Genomic DNA, 12,900 nt, shown 5'->3' with positions numbered 1-12,900 from the left:
GGGATAAGGCTGGTGAACACTCATTCTTACCGAGGTGAGAGCTAGAGAGCGACCGACAGATAGAGGGAAAGAGAAGGACAGACAGATCCAGAGACAGAGACAGACTGACAGAGGGAGGGAGAGAGACATAGACCGACATACACTGACAGACTGAGAGACAGAGGGAGAGAGAGAGAGACAGACCGACCGACCGACGGAAAGAGACAGACCGATAGACAGACAGAGGGAGACACAGACTGACAGACAGACAGACTGACCGCGCCTGTGGTCTGGGCTGGATTGAAAGCCGGGTACCTGCGGTGGAAGGCTGGTGTTTGGACTCTCCATTTGATTAGACAGTCTCACAGATCCACGAGAGAAAATATTTGTTTATTCCCTGCCCTCCGCCTCCTTTTTATTGTTTGTGTTTTTTTCCCCCCCTCAGGTCGCGGGACTGATATTTAAAAAGCCATGTCGCTCTTCTCCAGTAAGAAAGAGACCAAGTACCTGTACTTCATTCTGATGGAGGACCTCCCCGTCAGCGAGCGGGTGTTCCCGGCGGGGAACATTGCCACCGTGGCCGAGGCTGAGTACCTGAAGGAGATGCAGAGTGAGCCGCTGGAGCCAGGCCTCAGGCTGAAGGTGCACTTGGTGGAAGCGGATGTGTTCCTGGCCCTGGAGGTGGGTAGCCTGCGCGAGCTGAGCGAGCAGGACGCGGGCCTACTCCAGGCAGTCAGCCCCTCCGCCCTGCGCCTCGACCTCTACCTGGACAAGCAGGCCCTGGAGAGCGCGCGGCGGATCCGCGTGACCCAGCCCGTCACCGTGGACTACAACTGCCAGTCGCTGAGCGGGATCGTCAAGTACATTGGCAACATCTGCGACAGCCCGCCACTTTCCGGAACGTTCTTCGGAATAGAGCTGCAGGTAGGCTGCATTCAAGATACGACCACGTCCACTCACTCCTGGCTGTAATGTATTTGCTCCAGGGGCTCTTTGCTTAAGAATTCACAGCAACACATTGCTATTCAGAACTAGTTGTTGAACCTTTGCTAATGAACCAATCACATTACTCATTACCAGTTCATCCACCAGGCTCACAACCACCTGCCCCATCGTGGATCCCCCGAACCCAACTGGCTGGGGTTTTATTGAGTCTTGTGAACATCACGTGACTGGCTAAGCCTCTCAAACCTGTGAGCATGCTCACTGGTGCATACATTACACTGCGTATCAGTTATTCTATATATAAATCTCTCTATATTCCACCCTGGGTATCCATGATTCGATAGAAACTTCCCGAATTCCTTGATTAGCCTTCAAAGTGGGAGTATGGGTGATTTCAATGCCTTGTGTCCCACTGCCTTCCCTCCCTCCCTCCCTCCTGCCTTCCCTTCCTCCTTCCTTACCTCCCTCCGTCCGTAGCGCCCGCCCTCCCTCCTTCCATCCCTCCTTCCATCCCTCCTTCCATCCCTCCTTCCATCCCTCCTTCCATCCCTCCTTCCATCCCTCCTTCCATCCCTCCTTCCATCCCTCCTTCCATCCCTCCTTCCATCCCTCCTTCCATCCCTCCTTCCATCCCTCCTTCCATCCCTCCTTCCATCCCTCCTTCCATCCCTCCTTCCATCCCTCCTTCCATCCTTCCTTCCATCCTTCCTTCCATCCTTCCTTCCATCCCTCCTTCCTTCCATCCCTCCTTCCTTCCATCCCTCCTTCCTTCCTTCCATCCCTCCTTCCTTCCTTCCATCCCTCCTTCCTTCCATCCCTCCTTCCTTCCATCCCTCCTTCCTTCCATCCCTCCTTCCTTCCATCCCTCCTTCCTTCCCTCCCAACTTCCTTCCCTCCCTACATCCCTCCCTCCCTCCATCCATCCCTCCATCCATCCCTCTCTCCTGTTCCCTTCCACCCATCTTTTCTCCTCACTGTATATTGCACATTCTTTGTTCCAAAGGGGGATGCAGAGGGACAGAACGATGGAGAATTTGGCAAAACCCGGTACTTCCACTGCAAGAAAGACCGGGGCATCTTCGTAGCGTTCAACAAGGTTCAGGCTGGCTGGAGCAGCGGGGCCGCGGGGCAGTATCCGAGCACGAGAGGTGTGAAGACCAATCCCCCAGCGGGGGATTACCCCGTGATCCCTGGGGACCGCGTGTCTATTTACGTGGAAGAGGAACTGAAGGAGGGGACGGTGGTGGGGATCAGCGAGGTGGACTCGACGGTTCTTGTCAGTTTTGGAATGGTGAGTGATCCTGCTTTATAAGGTTGCTCGTCGGTTAAACATAGAAACATAGGAAATAGGAGCAGGAGTAGGCCCTTCGGCCCTTCGAGCCTGCACCGCCATTCAATATGATCATGGCTGAACATGCAACTTCAGTACCCCATTCCTGCTTTCTCTCTATACCCCTTGATCCCTTTGGCCGTAAGGACTACATCTAACTCCCTTTTGAATATATTTAGTGAATTGGCCTCAACAACTTTCTGTGGTAGAGAATTCCACAGGTTCACAACTCTCTGAGTGAAGAAGTTACACCTCATCTTGGTCCTAAATGGCTTACCCCTTATCCTTAGACTGTGACCCCTGGTTCTGGACTTCCCCAACATCAGGAACATTCTTCCTGCATCTAACCTGTCCAATCCTGTCAGAATTTTATATGTTTCTCTGAGATACCCTCTCATTCTTCTAAATTCCAGTGAATATAAGCTTAGTCGATCCAGTATTTCTTCATATGTCGGTATTGCCATCCCAGGAATCAGTCTGGTGAACCTTTGCTGCACTCCCTCAATAGCAAGAATGTCCTTCCTCAGATTAGGAGACCAAAACTGAACACAATATTCAAGGTGTGGCCTCACCAAGGCCCTGTATAACTGCAGTAAGACCTCCCTGCTTCTGTACTCAAATCTTCTCGATATGAAGGCCAACATACCATTTGCCTTCTTCACTGCCTGCTGTACCTGCATGCCAACTTTCAATGACTGATGTACCATGACACCCAGGTCTCGTTGCACCTCCCCTTTTATTAATCTGTCACCATTCAGATAATATTCTGCCTTCCTGTTTCTGCCACCAAAATGGATAACCTCACATTTATCCACATTATACTGCCTCTGCCATGCATTTGCCCACTCACATAACCTGTCCAAGTCACCCTGCAGCCTCTTAGCATCCTCCTCACAGCTCACACTGCCACCCAGCTTAGTGTCATCTGCAAACTTGGAGATATTACACTCAATTCCTTCGTCTAAATTATTAATGTATATTGTAAAAAGCTGGGGTCCCAGCACTGAGCCCTGCAGCACCCCACTAGTTACTGCCTGCCATTCTGAAAAGGACCTTTTTATTCCTACCCTTTCCTTCCTGTCTGCCAGCCAGTTCTCTATCCACATCAGTACATTACCCCCAATACCATGTGCTTTAATTTTGCATATTGATCTCTTGTGTGGGACCTTGTCAAAAGCTTTTTGAAAGTCCAAATACACCACATCCATTGGTTCTCCCTTGTCCACTCTACTAGTTACATCCTCAAAAAATTCTAGAAGATTTGTCAAGCATGATTTCCCTTTCATAAATCCATGCTGACTTGGACCGATCTTGTCACTGCTTTCCAAATGCGTTGCTATTATATCTTTGATAATTGATTCCAACATTTTCCCCACTACTGATGTCAGGCTAACTGGTCTATAATTCCATTTTCTCTCTCCCTCCTTTTTTAAAAAGTGGGGTTACATTAGCTACCCTCCAGTCCATAGGAACTGATCCAGAGTCTATAGAATGTTGGAAAATAACCACCAATGCATCCACTATTTCTAGGGCCACTTCCTTAAGTACTCTGGGATGCAGACTATCAGGCCCTGGGGATTTATCGGCCTTCAATCCCATCAATTTCCCTAACACCATTTCCTGACTAATAAGGATTTCCTTCAATTCCTCCTTCTCACTAGACCCTCGGTCCCCTAGTACTTCCAGAAGGTTATTTGTGTCTTCCTTCGTGAAGACAGAATCAAAGTATTTGTTCAATTGGTCTGCCATTTCTTTGTTCCCCATTATAAATTCACCTGATTCTGATTGCAAGGGACCTACATTAGTCTTCACTAATCTTTTTCTCTTCACATATCTATAGAAGCTTTTGCAGTCAGTTTTTATGTTCCCTGCAAGCTTACTCTCGTAATCTATTTTCCCCCTCCTAATTAAACCCTTAGTCCTCCTCTGCTGAATTCTAAATTTCTCCCAGTCCTCAGGTTTGCTGCTTTTTCTGGCCAATTTATATGCCTCTTCCTTGGATTTAACATTATCCCTAATTTCCCTTGTTAGCCACGGTTGAGCCACCTTCCCCATTTTATTTTTACGCCAGACAGGGATGTACACTTGTTGAAGTTCATCCATGTGATCTTTAAATGTCTGCCATTGCCCATCCACTGTCAACCCTTTAAGTATCATTCGCCCGTCTATCCTCGCCAATTCACGTCCCATACCATCAAAGTTACCTTTCTTTAAGTTCAGGACCCTAGTCTCTGAATTAACTGTGTCACTCTTCATCTTAATGAAGAATTCTACAATATTATGGTCACTCTTCCCCAAGGGGCCTCGCACAACAAGATCGCTAATTAATGCTCTCTCATTACACATCACCCAGTCTAGGATGGTCAGCTCTCTCGTTGGTTCCTCAACATATTGGTCTAGAAAAACATCCCTTATACACTCCAGGAAATCCTCCTCCACCGTATTGCTGCCAGTTTGGTTAATCCAATCTATAAGTAGATTAAAGTCACCCATGATAACTGCTGTACCTTTATTGCATCCCTAATTTCCTGTTTGATGCCATCCCCAACCTCACTACTACTGTTTGGTGGTCTGTACACAACTCCCACGAGCGTTTTCTGCCCTTTGATGTTCTGCAGCTCCACCCATACAGATTCCACATCATCCAAGCTAATGTCCTTCCTTACTATTGCGTTAATCTCCTCTTTAACCAGCAATGCTACCCCACCTCCTTTTCCTTTCGGTCTATCCTTCCTGAATATTGAATACCCCTGGATGTTGAGTTCCCAGCCTTGGTCACCCTTGAGGCTGCATGTAGTGAACCCACAAGTCCCGGCCAGACTGGAGATGATTGGGTAATGGCCCCGTCAATCATGCCTGGAGACCGCATTGTCAGTTCACTTTACCCGCACAATTTGAATTATGGAACTGTTCTCCAGAAACTTTATTCTACTGAACCATTAATTCTGCTTTTGTCGCGAGATTATGCTATAGTTTCAGTCGTGAGCTTTGTTTTCTCCAGTACGTAGAAACTGTTTGCCATAAAATAGACTGTTTGTCCTGAGCCCTGCCTTAAGTCCCACCCCTGCCTCCAACTCATTGGCTGACACAGTGGTGTCAACACATGCGCTGATTTTTGACGGGGTTGGTGAGGGGATTAAACATTCACTCTCCTTTCCCTGCCTCGTTTTGTTGGGAGGCGATCGGTCGTCGATCCCGCGGCCCAAAGATGGGAGGAAAAGCAACGTGTGAGGAGGACACACAAACCTGCAAAAAGACATAGACAGGCTAAGTGAGTGGGCAAAAATTTGGCAGATGGAGTATAATGTTGGAAAGTGCGTGGTTATGCACTTTGAAAAAAAAAAATCAAAGAGCAAGTTATTATTTAATGGAGAAAAATTGCCAAGTGCCGCAGTACAGCAGGACCTGGGGGTACTTGTGCATGAAACACAAAAAGTTATTATGCAGGTACAGCAATTGATCAGGAAGGCTAATGGTATCTTGGCCTTTATTGCAAAGGGGATGGAGTATAAAACAGGGAAATCCTGCTACAGCTATACAGGGTATTGGTGAGGCCACACCTGGAATACTGTATGCAGTTTTGCTTTCCATATTTACGAAAGGATATACTTGCTTTGGAGGCAGTTCAAAGAAGGTTCACTAGGTTGATTCTGAGGATGAGGGGTTGACTTATGAGGAAAGGTTGAGTAGGTTGGGCCTCTACTCATTGGAATTCAGAAGAATGAGAGGTGATCTTATCGAAACGTATAAGATTATGAGGGGGCTTGACAAGGTGGACGCAGAGAGAATGTTTCCATTGATGGGGTGACGAGAACTAGAGGGGCCTTAGAATAAGAATATCTTAGAATAAGGGGCCGCCCATTTAAAACAGAGATGAGGAGAAATTTCTTCTCTGAGGCTGTAAATCTGTGGAATTTGCTGTCTCAGAGAGCTGTGGAAGCTGGGTCATTGAATAAATATAAGACAGAAATAGACAGCCTCTTAAATAATGAAGGGTTATGGGGAGTGGGTGGGAAAGTGGACCTGAGTCCATGATTGGATCAGCCATGATGGTATTGAATGGTGGAACAGGCTCGAGGGGCCGTATGACCTACTCCTGCTCCTATTCCTTATGTTCTTGTGTAATCTTCCACTGGTTGCTTGCGCCCTCCCCTTGTTCCCAAAGTTGTTGACGACTCGGAGAACCCTCCAAGTGGGCCCCTTCCCCCCCTTCATGGTGAGACCCTGGGCAGCCGAGTGTCCGCAGACTATTTGAACGCAAGGATGGTCCTCCCACATGCCTTTCGCATGTGGCTCAGTGGGTAGCACTCTCGCCTCTCGGTCAGAAGGTCGTGGGTTCAAGTCCCACTCCAGGGACTTGAGCACAAAAAGATAGTCTGGCACTTTAGGATGAGACCTTAAATCAAGGCCCAGTTTTCCCTCTCGGGTTGACGTAAAAGACCCCGTGGAATGGGCGAGCCCTAGGTGCCTTGGCCAATATTTATTCCGCAGTTATCTGGATTGCTGTTTGTGTGGGATCTTGCTGTGTGTGCGCGAGATAACGATGGGGGGAACTGGAACCCTGGCTTCTCCTGCCTATTGTAAAGGTGTCTCGGGCCAATTGTAGCTCCTCTACTACTGCTCCAGCTAACCCGGGGTTGGAGCCTGGGTCAGTAGGCCTCTGCCACTCCCCTCTCTTCGATCCCCGTTCCCTTTCTTACTTTTCCCTCACCTTTTCGTTCTTGGCCGCGGTGTTTTCATCGGCGAGATTCTTCTTCCGTGTCTCCGTGCTCAATCTGAGGGCTGCCTCACTCTGTTGCAGGACCCGGTGACGGGAAAAGAACAGGAATGGACGGTGCCTCTCGAGTCCGTAGTAAAGGAAGACATGCTTCAACCCAGCAGGACCATCCAGCGCACCACCTGTGAGTCTCAGTGAGGCGGTGGGGGGGGGGTGGAACCGATCTCGGATGATATCTGTGAGACAGACATGGGTTGGCACATCGGAGTTCTTGCTTTGGTCCGTGCCCCCGGGTTCAGGGTGTCCGCACTGCCCCTCATCGTTGGCATCCAAGGCTCACTTAAGTGCCCCTGTTTATTAATTCGCCCAAGGAACAACAATGGGCGCACTTCAAATGTAATACGTTGGTCCCAAAGCGCTTTGGGACGCCTTGAAGGGCGTGAGAGGTCGCTATTCCGACACTGCCCGCCCATCCCCCAACCTCCGCAAACTTCAGCTCGTTTAAAAACGCTGCTGCCCATCCCCCTCCCCGGGACCCGTGGGCCCCTCCCCCTCCCACTCGGCCCCTCCCCTCCCCCCCCACCCCCCGAGTCCCGGCGGCCCCTCCGCCTCGGTTCTCGGACCACAACACCTCCAGTTAAAAACACTTCATCCTTTGCGTAGCTCGTGTTGTGATTGTTCTACACCTGGGAGTGTTTGTAGAGGGAGCTTTACTCTGTGTCTAACCCGTGCTGTACCTGCCCTGGGAGTGTTTGATGGGACAGTGTCGAGGGAGCTTTACTCTGTGTCTAACCCGTGCTGTACCTGCCCTGGGAGTGTTTGATGGGGACAGTGTAGAGGGATCTTTACTCTGTGTCTAACCCGTGCTGTACCTGCCCTGGGAGTGTTTGATGGGACAGTGTCGAGGGAGCTTTACTCTGTATCTAACCCATGCTGTACCTGCCATGGGAGTGTTTGATGGGACAGTGTAGAGGGGGCTTTACTCTGTATCTGACCCATGCTGTACCTGCCCTGGGAGTGTTTGATGGGACAGTGTAGAGGGAGCTTTACTCTGTGTCTAACCTGTGCTGTACCTGCCCCGGGAGTGTTTGATGGGAACAGTGTAGAGGGAGCTTTACTCTGTATCTAACCCGTGCTGTACCTGACCTGGGAATGTTTGATGGGACAGTGTAGAGGGATCTTTACTCTGTGTCTAACCCGTGCTGTACCTGTCCTGGGAGTGTTTGATGGGACAGTGTAGAGGGATCTTTACTCTGTATCTAACCCGTGCTGTACCTGTCCTGGGAGTGTTTGATGGGGACAGTGTAGAGGGATCTTTACTCTGTGTCTAACCCGTGCTGTACCTGCCCCGGGAGTGTTTGATGGGGACAGTGTAGAGGGATCTTTACTCTGTGTCTAACCCGTGCTGTACCTGCCCCGGGAGTGTTTGATGGGGACAGTGTAGAGGGATCTTTACTCTGTGTCTAACCCGTGCTGTACCTGTCCTGGGAGTGTTTGATGGGGACAGTGTAGAGGGAGCTTTACTCTGTATCTAACCCGTGCTGTACCTGCCCCGGGAGTGTTTGATGGGGACAGTGTAGAGGGAGCTTTACTCTGTATCTAACCCGTGCTGTACCTGCCCTGGGAGTGTTTGATGGGGACAGTGTAGAGTGTCCATTGGTCCCCATAGCCCTGTCTCAATATTGTCAGAATCTCACTGTCTCCCACTCTCTCTCCATAGCCCAGTGCCGCCCTCCTCCTCTTCCCTTTAAAGATTTTTTTGCCTCTGCCTCAGGCACTCCCTTTGGCAAAGCATGATGGGCCTAACAGGTCGCTAAGCTCCAATAGCAAAATTGGGGGCCTCTTCTCACTGACTCCCCATTTAGTGCCAGTGAACAGGAAGAGGTCTATAGGAACCCACCCTTGGGCTTCGGGCGGCTGGCCCGGCCGAAACACTGCCTGGAGGCCCAGTGGGTGCCACTAACGTGGCTGCAGAGCTCGCAGCGGCCCTCCCCGCCACCCCCTCCCCCCCCCATAACTGAAGGGGAGGGGCGTTGTGACACTTCAGTGCGGCGCTGATGACTCGGAGTGGCAGAACAGCATTTCCCCAGCCGACGCGATATCAGCCCCGACACACACACATGTTATTAAAGAGCTGAATATCGCCAGATTCTCCACCCCATGTATGGGGTGGGCGGAGAAAACACTTCAAAAAAACATTTGGGGCGGAAGGCAATTTCGACCCCGGTGTGTCCAGTCGTGGAGTGCGTGGGAAGGGTACGTCCAATTGTCGTCATCATCATCATAGGCAGTCCCTCGGAATCGAGGAAGACTTGCTTCCACTCTTAAAATGAGTCCTTAGGTGGTTGAACAGTCCAATATGAGAACCACAGTCCCTGTCACAGGTGGGACAGATAGTCGTTGAGGGAAGGGGTGGGTGGGACTGGTTTGCTGCCTGCGCTTGATTTCTGCATGCTCTCGGCGATGAGACTCGAGGTGCTCAGCGCCCTCCCGGATACACTTCCTCCACTTAGGGCGGTCTTTGGCCAGGGACTCCCAGGTGTCAGTGGGGATGTTGCACTTTATCAGGGAGGCTTTGAGGGTGTCCTTGTAACGTTTCCGCTGCTCACCTTTGGCTCATTTGCCATGAAGGTGTTCCGAGTAGAGCGCTTGCTTTGGGAGTTTTGTGTCAGGCATGCGGACAATGTGGCCTGCCCAGCGGAGCTGATCGACTATGGTCAGTGCTTCGATGCTGGGGATGTTGGCCTGGTCGAGGACGCTAACGTTGGTCCGTCTGTCCTCCCAGGGGATTTGTAGGATCTTGCGGAGGCATCGTTGGTGGTATTTCTCCAGCGACTTGAGGTGTCTACTGCACATGGTCCATGTCTCTGAGCCGTACAGGAGGGCGGGTATTACTACAGCCCTGTAGACCACGAGCTTGGTACCTCCAGTGGTAGATTACGGGGGATGGGAAGGGTGGGTCCAGTTGGACGGGGGATGGGAAGGGTGGGTCCAGTTGGACGGGGGATGGGAAGGGTCCAGTTGGACGGGGGATGGGAAGGGTCCAGTTGGACGGGGGATGGGAAGGGTGGGTCCAATTGTAGGGGGGATGGGAAGGGCCCAGTTGTACGGGGGATGTGGAAGGGTGGGTCCAGTTGGACGGGGGATGGGAAGGGTGGGTCCAATTGTAGGGGGGATGGGAAGGGCCCAGTTGTACGGGGGATGTGGAAGGGTGGGTCCAGTTGGACGGGGGATGGGAAGGGTGGGTCCAGTTGGACGGGGAATGGGAAGGGTGGGTCCAGTTGGACGGGGGATGGGAAGGGTGGGTCCAGTTGGACGGGGGATGGGAAGGGTGGGTCCAGTTGGACGGGGGATGGGAAGGGTGGGTCCAGTTGGACGGGGGATGGGAAGGGTGGGTCCAGTTGGACGGGGGATGGAAGGGTGGGCCCAGTTGGACGGGGGATGGGAAGGGTGGGCCCAGTTGGACGGGGGATGGAAGGGTGGGTCCAGTTGTACGGGGGATGGAAGGGTGGGCCCAGTTGGACGAGGGGTGGGAAGGGTCCAGTTGGACGGGGGATGGGAAGGGTGGGTCCAGTTGTACGGGGGATGGGAAGGGTGGGCCCAGTTGGACGGGGGATGGGTCCAGTTGGACGGGGGATGGGAAGGGTCCAGTTGTACGGGGGATGGGAAGGGTGGGCCCAGTTGGACGGGGGATGGGAAGGGTCCAGTTGTACGGGGGATGGGAAGGGTGGGTCCAGTTGTACGGGGGATGGGAAGGGTGCGTCCAGTGGTAGAGTGGCAAACATGTAGCAGCACAATTATAGTCTCCGCCCTCACACATTTCTTTACAGGGAGACATTGTTGGAGCCGGGAGTGCTTTGCCACGGGAAGTGGTTGAGGCAGACACCGCTGTTGTGGGTGAATTGGGTTGTACTTGGGAGAGTATTTGGAGTGGTGTAACCCTGGGGTGTAGTGTTGGTGGTTACAGGCCTGTAAGTGGGAGGAAGCACTTGCTGGTGCCGACGTGTACTGGGCTGGAAAGGAAATGTCAACAATCTGAAACCTGACCCCAGCCAGCCTCCAACGTCTGACTTTGAGGGAGGAGGTCGGGGGGCAACTGACCTGCTCTCAAGCGTCCGCCAGTTATTTAAATGCACTAGTTAGGCGGCGTGACTCCAATTTTAGCAGCCATTTAAATTGCTGGGCTGCGGGCCAGGTTTCCCAGGGCTTGGGAAACCCGCAGCTAAAGGGAGGTGAGAACAGTCGGTCCGCAGCTAAATGCCTTTCCAGCAATCTCCCGTGCTCTGTGGGCCAAGAGGAGCAGGACTGCCCCCCACTCCCCCAGGCCCCAATCTAACCCTGCTCCTCCGCTCACCCCCCCCCCCCCCCCCGGCCCCAATCTAACCCTGCTCCTCCGCCCCTCCCCCCCCCCCCCCCAGGCCCCAATCTAACTCTGCTCCTCCGCCCCCACTCCCCCAGGCCCCAATCTAACCAGCCCCCCCCCCCCCCCCCAGGCCCCAATCTAACCAGCCCCACCCTCCAGGCCCCAATCTAACCCTGCTCCTCCGCCCCCCCCCACTCCCCCAGGCCCCAATCTAACCAGCCCCACCCTCCCAGGCCCAATCTAACCAGCCCACCCTCCCAGGCCCAATCTAACCAGCCCCACCCTCCCAGGCCCCAATCTAACCAGCTCCACCCCCCAGGCCCCAATCTAACCAGCTCCACCCTCCCAGGCCCCAATCTAACCAGCCCCACCCTCCCAGGCCCCAATCTAACAGCTCCACCCCCCAGGCCCCAATCTAACCAGCCCCACCCTCCCAGGCCCCAATCTAACCAGCCCCACCCTCCCAGGCCCTAATCTAACCCTGCTCCTCCCCCACCCCCCAGGCCCCAATCTAACCAGCTCCACCCCCCAGGCCCCAATCTAACCAGCTCCACCCCCAGACCCCAATCTAACCAGCCCCACCCTCCCAGGCCCCAATCTAACCAGCCCCACCCCCAGGCCCCAATCTAACCAGCCCCACCCTCCCAGGCCCCAATCTAACAGCCCCACCCTCCCAGGCCCTAATCTAACCCTGCTCCTCCCCCACCCCCCAGGCCCCAATCTAACCAGCTCCACTCCCCAGGCCCCAATCTAACCAGCCCCACCCTCCCAGGCCCCAATCTAACCAGCCCCACCCTCCCAGGCCCCATCTAACCAGCCCCACCCTCCCAGCCCCAATCTAACCAGCCCCACCCTCCCAGGCCCCAATCTAACCAGCCCCACCCTCCCAGGCCCCATCTAACCAGCCCCACCCTCCCAGGCCCCAATCTAACCAGCCCCACCCTCCCAGGCCCCAATCTAACCAGTCCCACCCTCCCTGGCCCCAATCTAACCAGCCCCACCCTCCCAGGCCCCAATCTAACCAGCCCCACCCTCCCAGGCCCCAATCTAACCAGTCCCACCCTCCCTGGCCCCAATCTAACCAGTCCCACCCTCCCAGGCCCTAATCTAACCCTGCTCCTCCCCCCAGGCCCCAATCTAACCAGCTCCACCCCCCAGGCCCCAATCTAACCAGCCCCACCCTCCCAGGCCCAATCTAACCAGCCCCACCCTCCCTGGCCCCAATCTAACCAGTCCCACCCTCCCTGGCCCCAATCTAACCAGTCCCACCCTCCCTGGCCCCAATCTAACCAGTCCCACCCTCCCAGGCCCCAATCTAACCAGTCCACCCTCCCTGGCCCCAATCTAACCAGCCCCACCCTCCCAGGCCCCAATCTAACCAGTCCCACCCTCCCTGCCCAATCTAACCAGCTCCACCCTCCCAGGCCCAATCTAACCTGCTCCTCCCCTCTTTTCCCCCCCCCTCAACCAGGCCCCAATCTAACCTGCTTTTCACGCCCCCCCCACATGACCAGACACACCAACCTGCAATCTGAAGCCCCCCCCTAAATCCTCTCCACCCAGACC

General features: G+C 53.5%; 1 protein-coding gene across 1 annotated transcript in view; it reads left to right on the top strand.

Annotated features, from left to right (window-relative positions):
• LOC139264168 (ubiquitin carboxyl-terminal hydrolase CYLD-like) overlaps positions 1-12,900 on the top strand; it is a 34,650-nt gene that overhangs the window by 3,517 nt on the left and 18,233 nt on the right. Inside the window, exons 3-6 of the mRNA XM_070880254.1 lie at positions 425-903; positions 1,928-2,215; positions 7,056-7,165; positions 8,837-8,924. Of these exons, the coding sequence (XP_070736355.1) occupies positions 451-903; positions 1,928-2,215; positions 7,056-7,165; positions 8,837-8,924 (939 nt within the window). The 5' untranslated portion in view covers positions 425-450. The remainder of the gene's footprint in view (positions 1-424; positions 904-1,927; positions 2,216-7,055; positions 7,166-8,836; positions 8,925-12,900) is intronic.

The sequence above is a fragment of the Pristiophorus japonicus genome, chromosome 5, assembly GCF_044704955.1.
Source record: "Pristiophorus japonicus isolate sPriJap1 chromosome 5, sPriJap1.hap1, whole genome shotgun sequence".
Classification (NCBI taxonomy): Eukaryota; Metazoa; Chordata; class Chondrichthyes; family Pristiophoridae; genus Pristiophorus; species Pristiophorus japonicus.
This window is presented reverse-complemented; position numbering and strand designations above follow the sequence as displayed.